Source organism: Cetorhinus maximus, chromosome 3 (genome assembly GCF_964194155.1).
Source record: "Cetorhinus maximus chromosome 3, sCetMax3.hap1.1, whole genome shotgun sequence".
In the NCBI taxonomy this organism is placed as follows: domain Eukaryota; kingdom Metazoa; phylum Chordata; class Chondrichthyes; order Lamniformes; family Cetorhinidae; genus Cetorhinus; species Cetorhinus maximus.
In genome coordinates this window covers 200,229,294-200,251,776 of record NC_135881.1, presented here as the reverse complement: position 1 = coordinate 200,251,776, position 22,483 = coordinate 200,229,294, and the positions used below count along the sequence as shown (strand labels likewise).

At 41.9% G+C, this 22,483-nt stretch overlaps 1 protein-coding gene across 5 annotated transcripts in view; it reads right to left on the bottom strand.

Annotated features, from left to right (window-relative positions):
• ulk4 (unc-51 like kinase 4) overlaps window positions 1-22,483 on the bottom strand; it is a 411,327-nt gene that overhangs the window by 212,573 nt on the left and 176,271 nt on the right. For all 5 annotated transcript variants that reach the window (XM_078539600.1, XM_078539595.1, XM_078539598.1 and 2 more), the window contains 2 exons: window positions 10,089-10,210; window positions 3,003-3,059 (listed from right to left, as the gene is read on the bottom strand). In XM_078539600.1, the coding sequence (XP_078395726.1) occupies window positions 3,003-3,059; window positions 10,089-10,210 (179 nt within the window). The remainder of the gene's footprint in view (window positions 1-3,002; window positions 3,060-10,088; window positions 10,211-22,483) is intronic.

Genomic DNA, 22,483 nt, shown 5'->3' with positions numbered 1-22,483 from the left:
TGAGACAAGAAAATGAAATGAAAATTTAAACAACTTAGGAAAAATCCCAACAAAAGATAAAAGAAAGGAGCTTCAAATGAAAAGGCATTTTGGAAACAAGATCCATCTCTTTTGCATGAAATTCACATGCATGTGCCAGGCAAAGTATATAGTAGCAGCAGAAGCAGTAGAACTTGACATTACTTTTTAAAATTCATTTATGGGATGTAGGTGTCGCTGACCAGGGCAGCATTTATTGCCCATCCCTAATTGTCCTTGAGAAGGTGGTGGTGAGCTGCCTTCTTGAACCACTGCAGTCCCTGTGGTGTAGGTACACCCACAATGATGTTAGGAAGGGAGTTCCAGGATGTTGGCCCAGCGATAGTGAAGGAACAGCGATATATTTCCAAGTCAGGATGCTGAGTGGCTTGGAAGGGAACTTCCAGGTGGTGGTGTTCCCATGTACCTGCTGCCCTTGACTTTCTAGATGGCAGCAGTCATGTGTTTGAAAGGTGCTGCCTATGGAGCCTTGGTGAGTTTCTGCAGTGCATCTTGTAGATGGTACACATCCGTTGGTGCTACTATTTGTTGGTGGTGGAAGGAGTGAATGTCTGTGGTAGGGGTGCCAATCAAATGGGCTGCTTCGTCCTGAATGGTGTCAAGCTTCTTGAGAGTTGTTGGAACTGCACTCACGCAGGCAAGTGGGGAGTATTCCATCACACTCCTTACTTGTGCCTTGTAGACGATGGACAGGCTCTGGGAGTCAGGAGGTGAGTTACTTGCCACAGAATTCCTAGCCTCTGACCTACTCTAGCCCAGTTCAGTTTCTAGTCAATGGTAACCCCCAGGATGTTGATTGTGGGGGATTCAGCAATGGTGATGCCACGGAATGTAAAGGGGTGAAGTTAAAGTCCATTTGGCAGGTGTGTTTTTTCAAGAAATGTCCCGTATGCAGATAGGGAATTATTTTGCTTTAAAAATCCCTAAACTTTTAGGAAAAATTTTAGTTTTAACTTTCCCAAATGAAGACCAGCAATTCTGAATATCAAATCCACCAGCTGATATTGGAACATATTCATTCAGTGAACGGCTCAATTGAGTTTGGTGTTGATGACATTTATTTTCATTTCTGGATGACAACAGGAGTGTCAGACTGTGGAAACTTCAGTACCAAACTAGTACTGAGTTTTCCAGTCTGTGAAATAAAAGAGGAAACACAGCATTGTCCATTTAGATCAAGGGTAATGCCACTTGGGAAGCATTTAAAAAAAACAGCTGACACTGAAGAAAGTTGCAGAGGCACTGAATTTTGAACTGATTATTTGAGCAGTTAGCAATCATGGGCAGAATTTTTTGTCCCGCGGACGGGCACACACCCAACCCGAACGGGAGTGAAATAGTGTGTGATGATGCTGGGCAAGCGTCCCAACATCATCATGCACTCTCGTGATCTTTCGGTCAGCGGGCACACGTGAGAGGCGGCAACACGCCCGCCGACATTTAAGAGGCCTTTTAAGGTCCTTAAGCAAGCAATTAAGTTGCATTTTTGCTGCCTGCTCAACTGTTCAGTTGGCAGCAGGCGAATAGGCCAGGCAGCCTTTGCATTTTTCAGGAAACCTCATCCACGGGTGGGATGAGGTTTCCAACGGTTACTAAAAAATTTTTTAAAATTTTAACATCATTTTTTACATGTCCCCCTTCATGTGACTGAGTCACATGTGGGAGCATGTTTATTTCATTTGTAAAAAGCTTATTTTTGTATTCAAAGTTGTTCAGTTCTCTGGGGCAGCTCTGTGCCTTTAGGGAGCTTTCAGTGCTCACTCCCCCACACATACGCACACTTCAGCGCTCACGCTCCTCCCGTCCCCACCCCGGCAGCGCTGAGGCTCTTAGCACGCATTTCACGCTGGCTGGCTGTTAATGGGGCAGTCAGTGTGAAATTGCGGTTGGAGCCTGATTACAGGCGGCGATTGGTCTCGCGGCCGTACCGGGCCCGCCCACCGTGATCGCCCGACGAGGGGAGAATCCTTCTCCATATTTTCATTTTTAAGTAAAATTGAGGATTTTCAGCACAGTAACTGCAAAAGTAGAAAACATGCCAAGCATTTAAAAGTTCCATAGTTAGCAGGATTCAAATTTATTCAAAAAATCCAGCAATCTATCACGGAAATTTACTGAATAAGCTGTGAAAACTGCTGTAACACCACTGTGCCAGCCAGTGGATTGCAGTGTGTCAGTGAGTTTGAAATGGGACAGAACTTACAGCAAACAGTATATTTTACAGCCAACAAACTCTATTTACTCAGAAGTCTATTTAAACTATGCACTGCAGCAAACAATCCACAGAGTCTATTTAAAAAAGGTCTCTACTAACTAAAGGAAGCGGAGCTCATGATCAACACAGCAACTTCGCCCAATAAAAGCAGGATGGTTTCTCCAGCAAAGTGCAGTGCGTAGAGATAGAAACACAATTTATGTGTGTACAATCAATCCCAGTCACTCTCAGTGGACAGTCCAGGCTCCATTAAATGGGGAATTACATAACCATTCCCAAACCCATTCTGGCCATGAATAATACTTTCATTAATGCTTTATGCAGCCATGGAGATTGTGCAGATCCATCAAGAATTCAGTGAGCATTCTATAAATTTATATGCAGAAGCAGTTAAAGTGAGCAATTATTATGGCTGGACTGTGTTAATTCATAAAATTCTGTAATAAAAAGGTGAACTTTTCACTCGTTCATTATGGAAGGAGAGATAACTTTACTCTATTTCTTTAATAATGTAGAATACAGTTGTTCTTTCTTATCTGAAGAACAGATTAATTGATCATTTATCTCATTTGGTATTTGTAGGCCCTTGCTGTGTGCAAATTGGTTGCTGCAGTTGACTGGACTTCAAAAGTAAATCATTAGTTGTGAATAGTTTATGATAACCTTAGGATGTTATAAGGCAAGATATATAAAACCAAGCTCATTATTTCTTTGAAAAGTCAATTACAGTAATTAGTAATTTACTTACAAGCAATGCTCCACAGTTGACAAGAAATTCCTTAGTGATAATCTGGGGTCTAAATATCTGAAAAATAGATTGATGATTCATAACTTTAGTAATACATTTTTAAAAACAGCATCATTGAATTTTACACATCCCTATCACTGTATTGTGCTCAGCAGCACAGAGCACATTACTGTATGATGAACATTCGCCTATGTAACAGTGACAACATGTCAAATTAATGAATTGTAAGTCAAATGCTTTACTACATATAAGAAAGATATAAGGTGCTAGATAGATGCAAGTTTTACTTCCTTCTTTTGAATAGATTGCTCTTAAGCATCCAAATCTGGACAAACAATTCCATAGAATTATTGAATGGTTAAAGCACAGTAGGAGGCCATTCAGCCCATCGTGTCTGTACTGGCTCTCTGCTAGGGCAACTCAGCTAGTCCCACACCTCTGCTCTTTCCCCAGTGGGGTGCAATTTTTTTTCTCCAGGTGTTTATCCAATTTCCTTTTAAAAACCATGATTGAATCTGCCTTCATTGCACTCTCAGGCAGTACGTTCCAGATCCTAACCACTTGCTGCACAAAAATTATTTTCCTCATGTCACCGTTGGTTCTTTTACTGTTCACCCTACATTAATGTCCTCTGGTTCTTGAACCTTCCTCCAATGAGAACAGTTTCTCCCTATCTACTCTGTCCAGACCCCTCATGATTTGGATGCCTCAATCAAATCACTCACCATCCTGACTTGGAAGTATATCGCCATTCCTTCATTGTTGCTGGGTCAAAATCCTGGAACTTCCTTCCTAACAGTACTGTGGGTATACCTACACCACAGGGACTGCAGCTCACCACCACCTTCTCAAGGGCAATTAGGGATGGGCAATAAATGCTGGCCCAGACAGCGAAGCCCATATCCCACGAATGAAAAAAAGAATCAAATCTCCTCTTAACCTTCTCTTCTCTAAGCAGAACAATCCCCAGCTTCTTTATTAACTGAAGTCCCCCATTCCTGGAACCTTTCTCATAAGTCTTTTCTGCACCCTCTCTAATGCCTTCACATCCTCCCTAAAGTGTGGTGCCCAGAATTAGACACAATACTCCAGTTGAGGCTGAACCAGTGTTTTGTAAAGGTTCATCATAACTTTCCTTGCTTTTGTACTCTATCCCTCTATTTATTAAGGCGAGGATCTTGTATGCACTTTCAATCACTTTCTCACCCTGTCCTGCCATCTTCAATACTTTATGCACATAAACCCCAGCTCTCTCTATTCTTGCACCTTCTTTAGAATTGCACCCTTTAGTTTATATTATCTCTCCTCATTCTTACTACCAAATAGTATCATTTCACACTTGTCAGCATTAAATTTCATCTGCCGCTTGCCCATCCGTTCAGTCAGCCTATCTAGGCCTCTTGCAAACTATCCTGTCGTCCTCTTAGTTCAAAATACTTCCAAGTTTTGTATCATCTGCAAATTTTAAAATTGTGCCCAGCATACCCAAATCCAGATCATTAATATATATCAAGAAAAGCAGTGATCCTAGTATTGACTTCTGAGGAAATCCACTATATGCCTTTCTCCAGTCAGCAAAACAATCATTCACAATACTGGCTGCTTTCTGTCAGCCAACTTTGTATCCACGCTGCCAGTGTTCCTTTTACTCCATGGACTTTAATTTTGCTGACAAGACTGTTATGTGACATTTTAATAAACACCTTTTGGAAGTCTGTGTACACCACATCAACCGAAATACCCTAATCAACCCTCTCTGTACTTCATCAAAAAACGCAATCAAGTTAGTTAAACACAATTTACCTTTAACAAATCCAAGATGGCTTTCCTTAACTAATCCACACTTGTCTAAGTGACTGTTAATTTTGTCCTGGATTAGCATTTTTAAAAGCTTTTTCATGACCGAGGCTAAACTGACTGGCCTAAATTGCTGGGTTTATTCTTGCACCCTTTTTTGACCAAATGGGGCCAGGCCAGATTTTCAAAGGACCGCGATGGGTCGAGAACTTGTGTGGGTGGGAATTAAAAATCACAGACCCGGAGGTCGATTCGGGATCCTGATGCCCCAAGGACAATTTTGAATTTTGAAAGGGTTGGCAAGGGGTTGGGGTGGGGGGTGAAGGCACAGTGTGAGGGAGCAGGAAAAGTAATCCCCATCAAGTAATGGCCTCTTAAGCTCATTAAGGTCAATCAGCACTGGAATTTTTAAATGTTTTTCCAATGAGCCTGAACAATTTAGTGCACAGCTGTTGGGTTCGCCGCAGGACCCAGGTAAATTGCTTTGCGTTAGTTTTTAAATCAACTCCATGGGTTTAATGAGCGTCAGCATGAGTGCTGCTTCGACCCTTCTCATCCATGGCTGCTTTCCGCGGCGTTCCACCTCAAGGGGCTGCCTTTCTAATCAGCAATATGACTGCAGCCTGCCTTTGTCACTGATGCCAGGCAGGCAGCTCCCACCTCCTGGAGACACTTGGCACCTCGAATTGGGCACCAGCTTGCCTCCTAGCCAATTAGGCTGCTTGCATTTAAAAATCGCGTTGCAAGAGTGAGACAACTCGGGTGTGGGGTCAAGACCCAGAATTCATCCGCGTGTCGGGTTCCCACACCCCTTTGAAAATCCAGCTCATATGTTCTTTCTTAGTTTACAAGTATAGGCTGGTGTAATAACTGTGTTTCACAAGGAAGGTGTTTTATAAGGTCGTTTAACACATAAGGGCTGGGTAGTGGGATTAGTAAATACACTGGGGGAAAAAAAATCAACTTTTGGGTCATGCAAATTGGGGGAGAGCAAATCGCAGCCTCTTTTAGATCCGTCCTAGTTTTCTTCCCCATTGGCTTCAACAGAAACAAAAAAATTACGTGGCGTGTAAAACCAGGTGCCGATTTCACTATCACCTGTCTTATGCTATTGCAGAAGGTAGGTTCTAACAGCCCCAGCTGCCACTACCTTTCCAGCTGGGTTTGAAACCTGGTGTCGAAGTGTCTTTCCTAAGCTGGGTGTAAGTCTTAAATGAAGCAAGTTTAGACTAGTTCTTTGTGAGTAACAGTCTATAAACCAAAGCAGCTCACAATTGGCACCAAATTTCCAGTCTTACAGGCCATAAGGTTGCCTGCTGTCAGAACCACAAATATCACACCATGTGTTCAGTGATAATTTTCTGAGATTGCGTTAAAACACACTGTTAGGCAGGACAGAGGGCTTTACTCTACAGCTGACCTGTGCAGAACTTGACTTGTGATGCACAAATGCTGCACTGGGCTGCAAAAAAGTAAAATTAAAAATAGAAATGTTCAATGGCCAGAATTGTACCTTGATGAGCTCAAAATCCTTCTCAATCCTAAACAAAACAAAAATAATTCGGAAATGAGAAAATTAGGAATTGGATAACACTGATCTTTTATCTCTGTGATCTGGATTTAAATCCAGCCAAGGCTGATGAGATGGAAGTCTCTGTAATGGTTCTGTGTGAACTGAGTTTGAGCAATGTCAATGCAACTAATAGGCCAGCAGCACAAAGCTGTGCCTAATGTTGCTAGAATTTGCAATTTCAGTTAGAGAAGTCACAGCATAGCTGTTGGGGAACATGGAAAATAAATATCACATCAATGCAGCATGGGGTACTCTTGTGAGGTTGAGGCTGAAGCACATTGTTTGGCGGAGTAGAAAGGGTTTCTTCCTTGTGTATCTAGTTGTGGTATACATGACAGTGCTTGATACAATGCTGGGAATTTGAAACAGGGGGATTCAATACACATACACTAACATCTTTCCTTTTGGCAAACACAAAATAGACATATGCTGTTTACAGAATCACAGAAACTTTACAGTGCAGGAGGCCATTCAATCCATTGAGTCTGCACCGGTTCTCTGAAAGAGCATTCTACCTAGTCCCACTCTCCTGCCCTATCCCTGTAACCTTGCACATTCTCTCTTTTTCAGAAAGCAATCCAATTCCCATTTGAATACCTCAATCAAACCTGCCTCCACCACCCTCTCAGGAAGTTCGTTTCAGATTCCAACCACCCGCTGGGTGAAAAAATTTTCCTCACCTCACTTTTACTCCTTTTGCCAATAATTTTGAATCTGTGCCCTCTAGCTCTTAATGCTCTCCTGAGTGGGAACGGTTTCTCACTATTTATCCTGTCCATACCCATCAGGATCTTGAATACCTCTATCAAGTCTCCTCTCAGTCTTCTTTTCTCCAAGGAAAACAATCCCAACCTCTCCGATCTATCCTCATAGCTACAGTTCTTTATCCCTGGAATCATTCTTGTGAATCTCTGTACTCTCTCCAATGCCTTCCCATCCTTCCTAAGTATGGTGCCCAGAATTGGATGCAGTACTCCAGATGTGGCCTAACTGGTGTCTTATACAAGTTCAAGATGACCTCCCTACTCTTGTGATCAATGCCTCTATTAATAAAGCCTAAGAAACCAAATGCTTTATTAACTGCTCTCTCAACATGCCCTGCCATCTTCAGTGACTTGTGTACATATAAACTGAGGTCCCTCTGTTTCTGCACCTCCTTTAGAGTTTCTCCTTTTATTTTATATTGTCTCACCATATTCTTCATGCCAAAATGAATCACCACACACTTCTCTGCATTGATTTTTCATCTGCCACTTGTCTGCCCAATCCACCAACATGTCTATGTCCTTTTGAAGTTCAAGACTATCCTCATCACGGGTGACGACGTTTCCAATCTTTGCATCATCTACAAATTTTGAAATCATGCCCTGAACATTACAGTCTAGGTCATAAATATCTATCAGGAAGAGCAAGGGTCCCAACACTGACCTCTGGGGAACTCCACTATAAACCTTCCTCCAATCTGAAAAACAACAATTTATCGCTACTCTCTGTTTCCTGTCACTCAGCCAATTTTTTTTTACCCAAGTGCCTACTTTCCCTTTTATTCCAAAAGCTAGAATTTTGCTCACAAGTCTGTTGTGTGGCAAATGCCTTTTGAAAATTCATATACACCACATCAACAGCATTGCCCTCATCGACGTTCTCCGGTAACTCCTCAAAAAAACACCAGCAAGTTAGTTAAACAAGATTTTCCATTGATGAATCCATGCAGGCCTTCTTTAATTATCCTGCACTTGTCTAAGTGACTACTGATTTGTCCCGAACTATAGTTTCTACAAGTTTCCCTACTGCTGAAGTCAAACTGACTGGTCTATAGTTGCCGGCTTTATCCCTACAACACTTTTTGAACAAAGCTGTAACGTTTGCAATTCTGTTGTAGGAAATCATGGGCTGAATTTTACGGGGAGCTGTGGTCCCCACACACCCGTTCGGCTAAAACGTTGGTGGGTGGTGTGGAGCCTGCCCACATGATCCCAAAGGCTGCCCCACAGCAATTTAACGCTGGGAGCAGTGTTAATTGCTTTAAGCAAGGCTTCGGCCCTTTTCTTAGAAGTGCCATCATAGAGGTCTGCTGGTCAATCTGATTGGCCAGCCACTCTGTAGTCGCAGCAGCACCACCAGAAACGGTGGCCACTGAGATTTTTGACAACTGTGCTCTCCAGGAACAGCTTTTCAACAACTCTAACTACTTAAGGGATACAACAAGCCCAAAGTGGAGTGGGGGGTGGAGGGGGCAGGCCACCCAGTGCCTCCCTACCCCCTGTAAAATTTCAGGCAGGCTGGGGGTGGGTGGGAAGGCAGCGGGAAGGCCACCCACTGGACTTTACGTGCCCACCCACCTTCAAACTCACCTGTGGGGGAGCATAAAATCCAGCCCCATTGAGCAGTTATTCCCATCAACTCCCTGTCCCTCCCCTGCTCTTCCTCCCTCCTTTATCTTCTCTCCCCTTCACCTCCTTCCCAAGTCTTCTTCCCTTGCCCATCTGTCGTCTTTTCCCTTCCTTGATCCAATTCAAAAATTCCCCCACTCATTCACACTGCTTAACTGGAATATTTCCTTTAATTTTGATTCACCATCTGCAACGCCTTTTGGAGATCAACAACAACCTGTATCTAAATAGCACCTTTAATGCAGTGAAACACTTCACAGGAGCATTAGCAAACAAAATCCGACAATGAGCCACATAGGGAGATATTAGGCCGGATGACCAAAAGCTTAGTTAAAGTGGTGGTTTAAGGAGTGTCTTAAAGGAGTAGCAATGAAACCATTAAGTACATCATTTGATGGAATTTTAACACTTTCCAGAAGAACATTGCATTACACATAATCTGAGGAATGATAACATTTGGCTTTCTCGCATATAATTATTTCAAATATTAGTTTTGGCATTGTCTGAAATAAACTGTTTACTGCACATAATTTAAAAAACGCTCAGTCGGACAGTTCAAAGAAAATCAGTGGAATTGGCTTTCAATTTCTTTCCTTCAGTAAGTTCCTGTCTCAATTGCCTCCTACCTTCCATGAATATTTTCTAAAATATATCATTTCCTGATGTTAGTCTTGGTACTTTTTCAATAAAGCAGAAACAGCTAACAGTTGACATTGCAGTTAGAAAATATGGGTTCAAGGTACTTTGAGAAACCACTGCATTGAAACCATATCTAATTATTATTTTTGCCTTGAAGATTTCCAAGTTGTAAACAAGAAAGCTTTAGTGCAATTTTGCACTATACTTGGGTAATCACCCTTCACCATGACACCACTGATGTTGCAACAAAGCCCATATGTACGATGAAACATGTTACTCGAGATGATGTACAACTATCAAGTTTATTTTTTTCAAAGCCAAAATTTGTTTTCAAAAATTCTTGTTTTTTTTAAGGAAAATTGATATTTGTTCTACTTCCTTAGCTGAAAACGGTGAATTTACTTTGTAACTTAGTCCCAATTTCCTCACCAAAAACATTCTAGTAGGATCATTTGGAGATTTGCATTAATATCTTCCATTTAGTACAACAACAAGGTAAGGCAATATTTCAAAGACAACAAGATAGCAAACATCTACTTTTCAGCTTCTTTCTTACATTAATTTGTTAGCCACAAGGGTGCACGCACACACACAGTTAAGTGGTTCAGTTTTCAGCATTGGAAGCCTTTAACAATCAAACCTTGCTCTTCTCAGTCACCAGATAAGTGCCTAAAATTAGATTACCTGAGCTGTCACAAGATGTAGCATTACAGGCATCATGGGAAGACATGTCTTCAAATGTTTTGCTTGAATAGTTGATGGATGCTTGCGCCCAGAAACGTTACACAGTGCAGAAAGAACACCACCTATTAGGTAAGAAATTTTTTAAGTTGATAGTTAACTCCATGAATAAAACGATTGACATTAAATTGAAGCCATCACAACAATTCATGGCGACAGTGAGTAAAACCATCAGATATTGGGGTGTCCTAAAAGGTCAATATTGATCTGAAATGATGAAACAAACCTACACTTTATAAATCATTTTTGTGTCCACACTGAGAATATGACATACATTGCTGGTCATCACAGTACAAAAAACATATTTCAGCTTATTTAAAGATACAGAAAAGAGCAACCAGAATGATTTTGGGGGTTGAGAGATTGGATTATGAGAAGTGATTATGTAAATTGGGAATGTTCTCACTGATAAAAGATTGAGAAGTGATAATATTTCTGCTTTTCGGAGTCTAAAGAAGCTAAATAGTGTAGAATACAACAAAATGTTTTGCCATATCCAGAAGAGTAGAACCAAAGGACATGTCCTGCTATTGAAATGGTTGGGGAGGTGGGGGGGGGGGGGGGGGGGGGGGGGGGGGGGCAAGGTATAGTGTAAAGGGTTAATGTAAATAGACACTCTATATAATCAGTGATGTAAGATCACATGACAGCAGAATAGGCTAAGAAATAGTTCTATGTGAAGCTTTGTGTTAAACATTGTACTGTAGATACTTAGAAGAATGTTTAATGCAAGTTAAAGTTTACCATCAGCCTTCCCTCCAGCAGTCTCTATCGACCCTAACCAAGGACAACCTAAGACCCACAACGATGATAACAGAGGGAGTAAATTAAAATCTAATCTAGAACACCTCAGGGCATCCCAAAGTACTTTACAACTAATGAAGCATTTGTGAAGTTACCATTTGTGAAGTCACAGGGGGAAGCGGTGGCGTAGTGGTATTATCACTGGACTGGTAATCCAGAGACCCAGGGTAATGCTCTGGGAACCCTTGAATCCCACCACAGCAGATGGTGGAATTTGAATTCAACAAATATCTGGAATTAAAAGGCTAATGATGACCATGAAACCATTGTCAATTGTCATAAAAGCCCAAATGGTTCACTAATGTCCTTTAGGGAAGGAAATCTGCTGTCCTCACCTGGTCTGGCCTACACGTGACTCCAGACCCAGAGCAATGTGGTTGACTCTTAAAAATGCCCTCTGAACAAGGGCAACTAGGGATGGACAATAAACGCTGGCCTAGCCAGCGACACCCACATCCCATGAACTAATTGAAAAAAATACAGATGTCAATTTGTACACAGTAAGCTCCAATAAACAGCAAAGAGATAATGAGCAGATAATCTGCTCTTGTGATGTTGATTGAGCAAAAAATATTGGCCAAGACACTGGGGATAACTCCCCTGCATGACTGGCAGCTCCATGCCTGTGCCAGGGCTATGGGTTCCCTTACAGCATGTTTCACAGTTGAATCAGGGCCGCCATAGATAATGTCGCCACAGATATTTCCTTTCCAGGTGATACATTCCATTTGCGGGGTCTAACAATGGATAGGACAATGGCACATTTAACTGGCATACCGAAACTTCTATGTTGGTAACATTGCACTTCATTGGCATTAGAAGTCTTTCATGCTCCTTTTCCCTTCCTGTAAGCAGCGCATACACAATTCAATTCCTGAACAGGATACTGACTATGCTAAGGGAGATGGTGGGAGAATGAAGTATGTGTAATTTCCCAGCTCTGATTAGAAGCTACTAGATACCTTGCAGAGCCACTGCAGAAAGAAACTCTGACATTTTGGCATCTCAACTGCTCAACAGTGGATCAACCAGTCACAGTCCAATTTGCTGTCAGTCTGTTTAAAAAACTTTAGATTTCAGACATAGGCTAAACTGAAAATGCCTAGTTGATATCAAGAACAAAAACAGAATTACCTGGAAAAACTCAGCAGGTCTGGCAGCATCGGCGGAGAAGAAATCAGTTAACGTTTCGAGGGTCATGAGGACTCGAAACGTCAACTCTTTTCTTCTCCGCCGATGTTGCCAGACCTGCTGAGTTTTTCCAGGTAATTCTGTTTTTGTTTTGGATTTCCAACATCTGCAGTTTTTTGTTGATATCAGGAACATGTGCATGTGGTCTGTGACCAACCTAAAGGAGGATGCAAGACCAGATGCCACTTCTGTGACTTATAAATATTTAAATCTGAGTGCTTCATGTTTGGCTTGCTGCCCTTGCTATATCTTCAACTAGAAATGCATATTAAATGCAAGTTGGGTGAAACTGTCTCCATCCCTGTTTGCTCTGTCGCATATACCTGGTGCACCTGAAACAAGAAAGGCATTGTCCCAATAAGAAGTTTATTTAACATTCTACCAGAGGCCAACAAATTATTAATTTAAATCAGCAGCATAATTTATTATAACTATTCCTGGGTGGAATGAATAAAAACCTTAGCAACTGATTTGATTTTTTTTTTATTTGTCAACAAACTGCCTAATCCCTCTAGTGTGAAAACTGTTAATGCAGTGATAGATGCTTAATCCTGCTTAGTCAATGGACACATTCATGCTAGCAGAGGTGAGAAAAAAATCATGCAAGAATATGTTAGTTGGAATTTGGGTCATAAATTTTCTGATCAACTGTTAAAAACCTACGTCCCTCAGAGTTGAAGAGCATAACAGCTGTGTGAACCAACTCTGTTTGGGCACTGATAGAACAGCTGAGTGCCGCATCCGATTGAAATGCTGGGATATTGCAGAGTCAGGGAACAAAACAGTCAGCTGTGACATTCAACTCTGTTTTGCTTCTGACTCTTGTGATCTCTGAGCATTTCAGTCTCTTGGTATTTCAATCAGTTGTGAGACTCAGCTGTTCTAATGACATGCAAATAAACTTTGTCCCACAGCTAGTTGTTCTGTTCCTGACTGCGATGTCCTGACATTTCAATCAGCAGCAAGATTCAACTGTTTTGTTGGATTATACAGTAATACCGTAACATATTGTTAGTGAGTCTGAAATCATATCCTCTTTGGCTCCCAGCAAAAACTTTACTACTTTGTTATCAGATTCCATTCATCTTCCCAGTTGCCTCATTCAGGCTGAAACTAACGGTGTGCTACCTTGGTGCCCTGCTCAACTTTGAACTGAGTTGTAAACTCAAATCTACTAATCTGGCCACCACAATATTTCTGCTTATAACCTCATTACATAGAAACATACATAGAAAATAGGAGCAGGAGTAGGCCATTCGGCCCTTTGAGCCTGCTCCATTATTTGTTATGATCATGGCTGATCATCCAATTCAATAGCCTGCTCCCGCTTTCTCCCCATATCCTTTGATCCCTTTCACCCCAAGAGCTATATCTAACTCCTTCTTGAAAACATACAATGTTTTAGTCTCAACTACTTTCTGTGGTAGCGAATTCCACAGGCTCACCACTCTCTGGGTGAAGAAATTTCTCCTCATCCAAGTCCTAAATAGTCTACCCCCGTATCCTCAGGCTTTGACCCCTGGTTCTGGATTCCCACACCATTGGGAACATCCTTCCTGCATCTACCCTGTCTAGTCCTGTTAGAATTTTATAGGTTTCTATGAGATCTCCCATAATTCTTCTGAACTCCAGCGTATATAATCCTAACCGACTCAATCTCTCCTCATATGGCAGTCCCGCCATCTCAGAAATCAGTCTGGTAAACCTTCGCTGCACTCCGTCTATAGCAAGAACATCCTTCCTCAGATAAAGAGACCAAAACTGCATACAATATTCCAGGTGTGGTCTCGCCCAGGCCTTGTATAATTCCAGCAAGACATCCCTGCTCCTGTACTTGAATCCTCTCATTATGAAGGGCAACATGCCATTTGCCTTCTTTACTGCCTGTTGCACCTGCATGCTTACCTTCAGCGACTGGTGTATGAGGACACCCAGGTCTCGTTGCATGTTCCCCTCTCTCAACTTATAGCCATTCAGATAATAACCTGCCTTCCTGTTTTTGCTACCAAAGTGGATAACCTCACATTTATTCACATTATACTGCATCTGCCATGCATTTGCCCACTCACTCAACTTGTCCAAATCACACTGAAGCATCTCTGCATCCTCCTCACAGCTCACCCTCCCCCCCAGCTTTGTGTCATCTGCAAATTTGGAGATATTACAATTAGTTCTTCATCTAAAATCATTAATATATATTCATTCATAACTATCTTTCTGCCAGGCTAGAAGGGAGAAATTGATATGCATTTATGGCCGGGTTTCAGGCATAAAATGGATCCAACAGCGACAAATTCAGCTGTTAAGATGGCCAGTGCTCAATCTGCACATGCGTTTGGGCCCATTAAATTCTTTGGGCGTGTTGTTTAGACATCTGCAACTGGCATTAAACACCTTGCATATGTTAATTAGTGGCTCAATGCCTGTTGAAGCAAATTTCTGGAGAATTTACTTAGGATGAGGGGAGCTGGTGGGGGGACTGTTCTGCTCACAATTCTTCAGTGGCCCAAGTGACTGTCAACAAAAAGTAATTTAAATTAAAAAACCTTCCCACCTTCCCCCAATTGTAACTTCAGGCAAGGCAAGTGGCCCAACATCCAGCATCTTCAGTGTGTTTGAGTTGCCTGAGGAGCAGCAACAAGTGTCTACAGTTCATCTAAATGTTTTTATTGATATCCAAGGATTTTCTATGGATTTCTCAAACATACTCAACATTCTGCCAAATCTCACATCTCATACTAAATCGCAAATGCCTATTAGCCTTATCCATGGCAACCATGATGACTCCCTAATGCATTGATTTCAAAACCCTCATCCTCATTTACAGATCTCACCATGTTCTTTCCCATTCTATCTCTGCAACACCCTTCAGTCCTACATCCCAGCTCGTACCCTCTGTTCTTTCGATTCTTTTTATTACGCATTTTCCCCTTTGATGGCAAACTCTTCAGTAATTATGCCTCTGCCCTCTGGAATTCACTTTCTGAAACCCACTCCACCTTGCTTCACCTCACCCCCACCTTCAAAAAAAGCCTTCAGAACCAGAAAATCCATTCTCTGAATTCTCCTTCTAACTCTGGTTCAGTGTCCAAACCCTGTGAAGCATGGTGACATATTTTATTGAAGTGCTATATAAGCAGATAATTATTGCTATGGTCACTTGGGGATAAAACGATAAGTCCCCTGCCTGATAATGCAGAGTTATCAAAATAACACTGATTACCAATCTAAAGCTAAAATTTTAACAAAAGGGTTTGCAACTGTTCAGATGGGCTGGATACACCCTTGCTGATTTGTTTGTGGTATTGTCGCCCTTGTGCTTTGAATAGCATTCAAGCCCCGCATACAAATTAACAGGCCATTACCCAAAGGGGCATAAAACATTTGCATAGGGATTTTTTTTTAAGAACTTGGCATGACACAAACTCTTAGCTTACCAACAGCTCCTGATATGTTGAAGACTTGACTCTGGTATTTAAAGGATGTGGCAGCATAAATATCAAGTTAGTACATTGGGGAATGAAACAGACAAAAATAGGAAGTTCCAGATGCTCCAAGTGAAAGACAGAATCAAGAGGCCGGCTAGGAGGAAATATTGTATGAATAGGTTGAGCTGGTGATTTTAAAGATTGATGAAGAGTATGTAAACTATAGATAATTTGTCCATTTTGCACATGAAAGTGAATTAAGCTAAAACAGCACAGAACACAACTGGAAAACTTGAGGACTTTAATTTGAAGGCAGCTTGAAACCCAAGCACCCAAGCACTTGTTGTCTTGAGCTGTCAGATCATTAGAATATTTCACATTGCTGCCTGGCAGCTAGCGTCACTGTGGGAAGTACTGACAGAAAGCCAACTTTTTCATGTGGCAATCACATGTGGGTTGGGCAGAGTACAAGATAAATTCACCATTCCTGTTGGGAGCTGCATTCAAAGAAAGGAGGTTGGAGAGAAGGTTGTAACTGCGTAGAGCTGATTCTCTAATTCATGCTCCTTTTGAGTCTGGCTCCCAGCTGGGAGTGGTAAACAAAATCTACATACAATAGTGGGTGTTGATGCCACTCAGTGAATGGCAGCTTTTTTTACTTCCTTTCAGATTCTTCTCCCATTTCCACTTGGCAGCAGCCAGGAGTTATGGGTTCACCATCTGCTTTAAGAAAATGGAGGGTATGTACAAGCTGGCACTCAGATAATCTTACAATAATCTCTTAACACTAATAAAAAATGAACTTTTTGCCCAGGTTGAATTTTTTCAACTTGCAATTTTTTATTGCTGGAATTAGCTCTCAAGGGTTAACTGTTAAGGCCACACAAAGTATTATCAATAGCAGAAAGCTATCAGCTCAAAACATAAGCACATGTTTGCGAATGACTCCCAAGATTGTTTTGTCCCATGCAATGTATCATAATATCATAATAATATCATCATAATTCAAATTAAGCAAGAAAAATAATATAGCCAATTGGCAATTAGAATTATCAAATCAAGCAATTTCAATTTGTAGATTGAATGTATAAATGGTCTTAAATTAGGAGTTAAGGGAAAGTTCTTGAAATATGCTTATGAAACCAAATGGAAAAGAGTGTTACGGGAAATTATGACAGGAGTTGTGAAATACTATAGGACGACATAGATGGGCTGGTAGAATGGGTAGGTAGGTGGCAGATACAGTTCAATGTAGAGAAACATGGAACATGTACAAGATTTTAATTAAGTTCTGTTGCAATAGTGTGTATAGCAGTGCTATACAAAGGATATAAAGACAATACAAAAGATGCAGTGTCAATTCATTAGACCTTTACCAATGATGGTGGGTCACCTGCAGGTTGCAACCTCAATATTTATAGCCTTCTTTACAGTCAGCAGCTGCTGGTAGTTTTACAAGTGACAAGCCATCTCATCCTTCATGTTACCAATGCCATCTTCAAGGTGGGCATTATTTGCCTCCAAAATGTAACATTCTTCCATTTCTTGCATCTGGTGTTCAAGAGATTAATTTGTTCCCTTAAGTGCATCAATATCACAGGTCAATGTCTGGATTTGTCTGCTGTAATCAATATTCTCTTGTTCTGTCATGCGAAGAGCTTTATTGTTGTGAGAAGAAGCATCACATCAGCCAACTTGGACTTGTGAAGAAAGTCTTGAGAAGTTAGTGGGGTTTTTTTCTGGAATTGCGAAGGTTGAAGAATGACCTGATAGAAGTCTTCAAGATTATGAAGGGCTATGTAAACAGTGATTGTTTTTTTCCACTGGTTAGTGAGAGCGGTTATTAATTTCAGACAGTCATAAAATTAAGGAAGATTAGAAAAGGAAATGCTTCATCAGAGAGTAGTTAGAATGCACAGACCTCTGCTTGTAATTCAAGAATAATTCACCACTTTCTCTTTACATTACTGTGCACTCAATCAGTCCACATTAGGAACCATGCCATTTAAAAAAAATGTCATAAATTAATGGGGTGAGAAGTTGAAATTTCCAGCCTGGGACATTGTCATGCCAGGAAACATGAAGTAATTGGCTTAGTCTCAGTTCATCTGGATATAGTATCAGAAGCCAATGAACCTACCACACCGTGCAATACATGCTGCTGTAAAAACTTGGCCCTCGGGGGAAGAGAAGGAAGGAACCTACAGCTTCTGTTCCTTGCTGCAGAGCAAAGTGAAGAAATGGGGCATGTCAGGAAATCAGAAGGACATTTCTGATATGTTACAATCTGAGACAGGACATTTTAAATTCAAAATGTAACTGCTGGGGTGTTAGCAATAATATCATATTTCTCGTATGACCACTAACAAATACAATCTAGGCAGAATACCTCCTTCAAAGAGAAGCCAATAATTTAATCAAAAAATGTTATTGCCAATACCTCTATTACAGCAGTCGTGAAATGGAAAAGAAAACGTAAAATAATAAAAACTAATAAAAAGAACATAGTTACTATTTTCTAATTTATGAATTACACTATTTTTGTCATGTGAGAGGGAAGGGCAGAAATAGAAGCCAAAAATATGGCTTAATGAAACATAACTGTAACAAAAGTGGGGGAGACTTTAACTGACTTAGCTCAGGGACATAATGGCACGCTAACTACTCCAAAAACAGTAACAGCATGAAGCAACAAACTGCTTGAATAGTGTATTTGAAACATTTGTGAATTTCTATTCTTTCAATGAAAAAAAACTACACAGTTTAGTTGTATAAATATCCCTTTAGACTGCTTTCCTGGAGTAAATTTCCATTTATATTGCCCATGTTCTGAGGTGATTCAGCAGCTTTCATCCGGATGTTTGCCAGCAGAACAATTTTCAGTGTGAATGGATCATTTGTTCCCAAACTCGGCAAAATTCCGACTGCAGTATTAACAAATAAATAAGACCAACCACTGAAAACATTACCCCAGTAATCAAATTTTACTGTGAACTCCTAATGTCAGGAAATGTCATGAGAGCATTTATTGTATTGTGCATGCTGCAGTTTAGATGTCAAGTAGAACTTCCATGAGGCGACAGCATTTTGATGCATGCTGTCCTGTTTGGAATTTACCTTGATAGCAGTGACTGCCTGTTTGAATTTACTGATCCTGTGCCTTTTTACTACATTTCCAATTTTACAACTGGTCTTTGTAATTGAATAATCAAGTTGTATGGTGATCATCAAGTTATACAGCCAAGATCGTCCAAGATAAATGACATTCATTTTTCAAACAGAGTTACTGGGCAGAATCTTCTGGTCTCACCAGCAGCAGGAAACATGACAGGTGGGGGCACTTAATTTGGCAGAAGGCAAAGGCCTTAAGACATAAGACATAGGAGCAGAAGTAGGTCATTCAGCCCATCGAGTCTGCTCCGCCATTCAATGAGATTATGGCTGATCTGATAATCCTCAACTCCACTTTCCTGCCTTTTCCCCATACCGTTTGATTCCCTTACTGATTAAAAATCTGTCTTTCTCATTCTTGAATGTACTTAAAACCCAACTTCTACAGCCCTCTGCGGTAAAGAATTCCACAGATTAACCACCCTCAGAGGAGAGATTCCTCATCTCTGATTTAAATGGGTGACCTCTTACTCTGAGATTATGCCCTCTGGTCCTAGGCTCTCCCACAAGGGGAAACAACCTCTCAGCATCTACCCTGTCAAGCCCCCTAAGAATCTTATATGTTTCAATAAGGTCACCTCTCATTCTTCTAAACTGCAATGAGTCCAGGGCCAACCTACTCAACCTCTCCTCATAAGAAAATCCCTCCATACCCAGAATCAACCTATTGAACCTTCTCTGGACTGCCTCCAATGCCAGTATATCTTTCCTTAGATAAGGAGACCAAAGCTGTTCACAGTATTCTAGGTGTGGTCTAACTATTGCCTTGTATAGTTTTAGCAAGACTTCCCCATTTTTATACTCCATTCCCTTTGAAGTAAAGGCCAACATTCCATTTGCCTTCCCTATTACCTGTTGAACTTGTATATTCGTTTTTTGGGATTCATGCACAAGGACTCCAAAATCCTTCTGTGCTGCAGCCTTCTGCAGTCTTTCCCCATTTGAATAAAATTCAGCTCCTCTATTCTTCCTGCCAAAGTGCATAACCTCACATTTTCCCACATTATATTCCATTTTGCCCACTCACTTAACCTGTCAATATCCCTCTGTAGACTCCTTGTGTCATCCTCACCACTTGCCTTCCCAATACTTTTGTATCATCTGCAAATTTGGCGAACAAATCTGTTTCCGGATGGCAGGATAAACTGTTTGAATTTTGTTCTCCTAACTTTCAAGGCAGGTTAAAGGCAGATCGAGCTACCTGAAAAACAATGTCAGGAACCCCATTTGCATGCACTCACATCTCATGCATGGTCATTAAAAGGCCACCTCACCAGAATTAAATTCACCTTCCAAATTAAGTGTCCTGTCAGCGAGGATTTAGAATGTTCAGTTTTATGACTATACTTAAGGGGCGTGCACCTGGCGAGTTTCACTTTGACTTTAAGGCCAGTAGATGCTGTGTTTGCCTTCTTGGAGACCATGCATAACTTTACTCATATTTAGAGCAGTAGCAGAAGCTGTGCCAAGGCTGGATACAGGAGGCAGGCTAACTGGGCAAGGGGGGTTAAGAATGTCCGGGGTGGGGGGTAATGTCCAGGGAAGCGGGGGATGGAAAAGAGTCTCTGGGCAAGGGCAAAGGTGGGAGGGCGAGAGGGAGTCACAGGGCGGGACTAGACAGCAGGCTCGGATAACAGGAGGGGGCAGGGTCATTGTGGGCATAGGGATGGTAACGGGTGTCAGCTCTGAGGGGAGGGAAGGAGTGTGAAGATGGATCATAATAGGGTACAGAGTAACAGGGGGAGGTTCAAGGGTGACAGAGGGGAGAGGAATGGTGATATGGGGTAGGTCAAGAGTGATGTAGGGAGGGGTTTGGGAAGTAGGTGGGTGACAGGGGGAAGGTAGGAGGAGGTGGACTGAGTCTGGAAGGTGACACGCACCATTTTTCAAATCTGACCTTGACTACATAGTTAGTCAATAACTGATATTCCTCCAAGTGGGAAGAGGGTCATTTTGGGTGGGTAGAATTCAAGGTCAGCTCAAGTGGCCAACAAAAGGAATAATTATTATGAGGAAACTGGATGTCCACCATGCTCAGTTGTGTTTTCCTCTCTTATGGCAAAGCCTGCTAGGCAGCAGGTTTGTTCACGACTCATTGGTTTCATAACATCAAGATCCCAGCAAGGTGTGGAGATGTCATTCGCTCTGTGCTGTATACCATCTGCTGCAGTCAGAGGCAGAGATGAAGGGAGGGAGGAGGTGGATCCTCCAAGCATCACAGCTGGTGGGTGGCAGCCAACTCTCCAAACCTCCATCCTCCCAGGTGAATGATCACGGTTGACAAGGGCTCATGCAGTTAGTCTTTCTATGCTGCCAAGGCAATAGTCTCTCCATAGAGTCTCGAGGGTAGAGGAGGCAAGCAGAATAGTGTCAGAGGGAGGCTTCTTGCACATGGCTCTCATTACCCTGGTCAAAGAGCAATGTCTCCATGCACAGCCATGTATGAAAGGGAGGAACACCCATCTCTGGTCCTCCAGGGAGTCCACCTGGAAGAGGTGGGATGGGGATGCCATGTCTAGACGGAGACCATGCCAAGGGCTTAGCACTGGCCTGCTGACTTTGAGTAGGAGGGAAACCTGTAAAGGACAAGCTCACTGAATTTATCACTTCAAATCGTTCACACATCCACTGAGACATCAATGATGCAACTGCAGGCAACCCTACCTTGATAATGGCTGTCATCCAGATGAGGAGAAGGAAGGCCTATCACAAGTTGGCACAGGGCCAGGAGGAGCAAGGGCCTGAACAGCAAAAGGCAGCAGGGCCTATAAAGAAGGTCAAGATGCTGGCGAACAGGGTCAACTGCAACACCAAACGTTGGTCCGACCATGGGTGTATCGCCGGTGGTGCTCTTATCTAGAGATGAGCAAGAGGCAATGCCGGAGGAGTCCTTGTATGCCCTGGGTTGTGGTTGCGCATATCTTCCAGTTTCTCCAGTACAGGATGCAACCACAAGTGCTCTGGAGGAGTAATGCGGATCTCCTGGCCTGCATGAGTGTATGTGTCCGGCTGCCATTTAAATATGGCACCAGGACCTTCGACCTCATGAGGTAACAACGGGGCGGAAAACTTCCTGCCCTGCTTGCCACGAGATTCATTGCACTCCTCGCGGATGCATAATCAATGAGCTGAACAGTGGAAGAGGCGTACGTTCAGCCGTCCGGCCGCCCAGCGGGAATCATGCCGACTTTCCCGGCCACCACTGGACTTAGACTCCAGAATGGAAGATTCCGCCCACTATGTGACTGACATTTTCAAACATCTACAGTCGAAATAGAGAGTATTGAAGAGAAACCACCTGCTTTCCCCCCCTCAAAAAAAATGCGAAGGTAAAGCCTTCTGGAACTAGCACAGAATCATGAAAACTTCTGCACAGACTAAAATTCTACATGCTATTGCAGATATGATTTATTATGTGCAGGTTTGGATCTATATTTGATTCACATGTTTCAGAAATTTACACCCCACATACTGAGGAAAGATATGAATAAAGAAGTATTCCTGGAAACCCACATGATGCAGGCACCTCCAAACAAACTCAGACCATCATGGAAATTCAAACCAATAACCCTTTCTTTACCCCTCAATGAAGGACAATATCTCAACCCTACATGACATATCACTATGCACACACATTGATATCCCCAAAAAAGCCAAACCAGAGACCGTCAAATTAAACCAAATCCCAATTGCACATTATCTCCCTGTTCACAACATATCAACTATTCAAATGTACTAGTATAT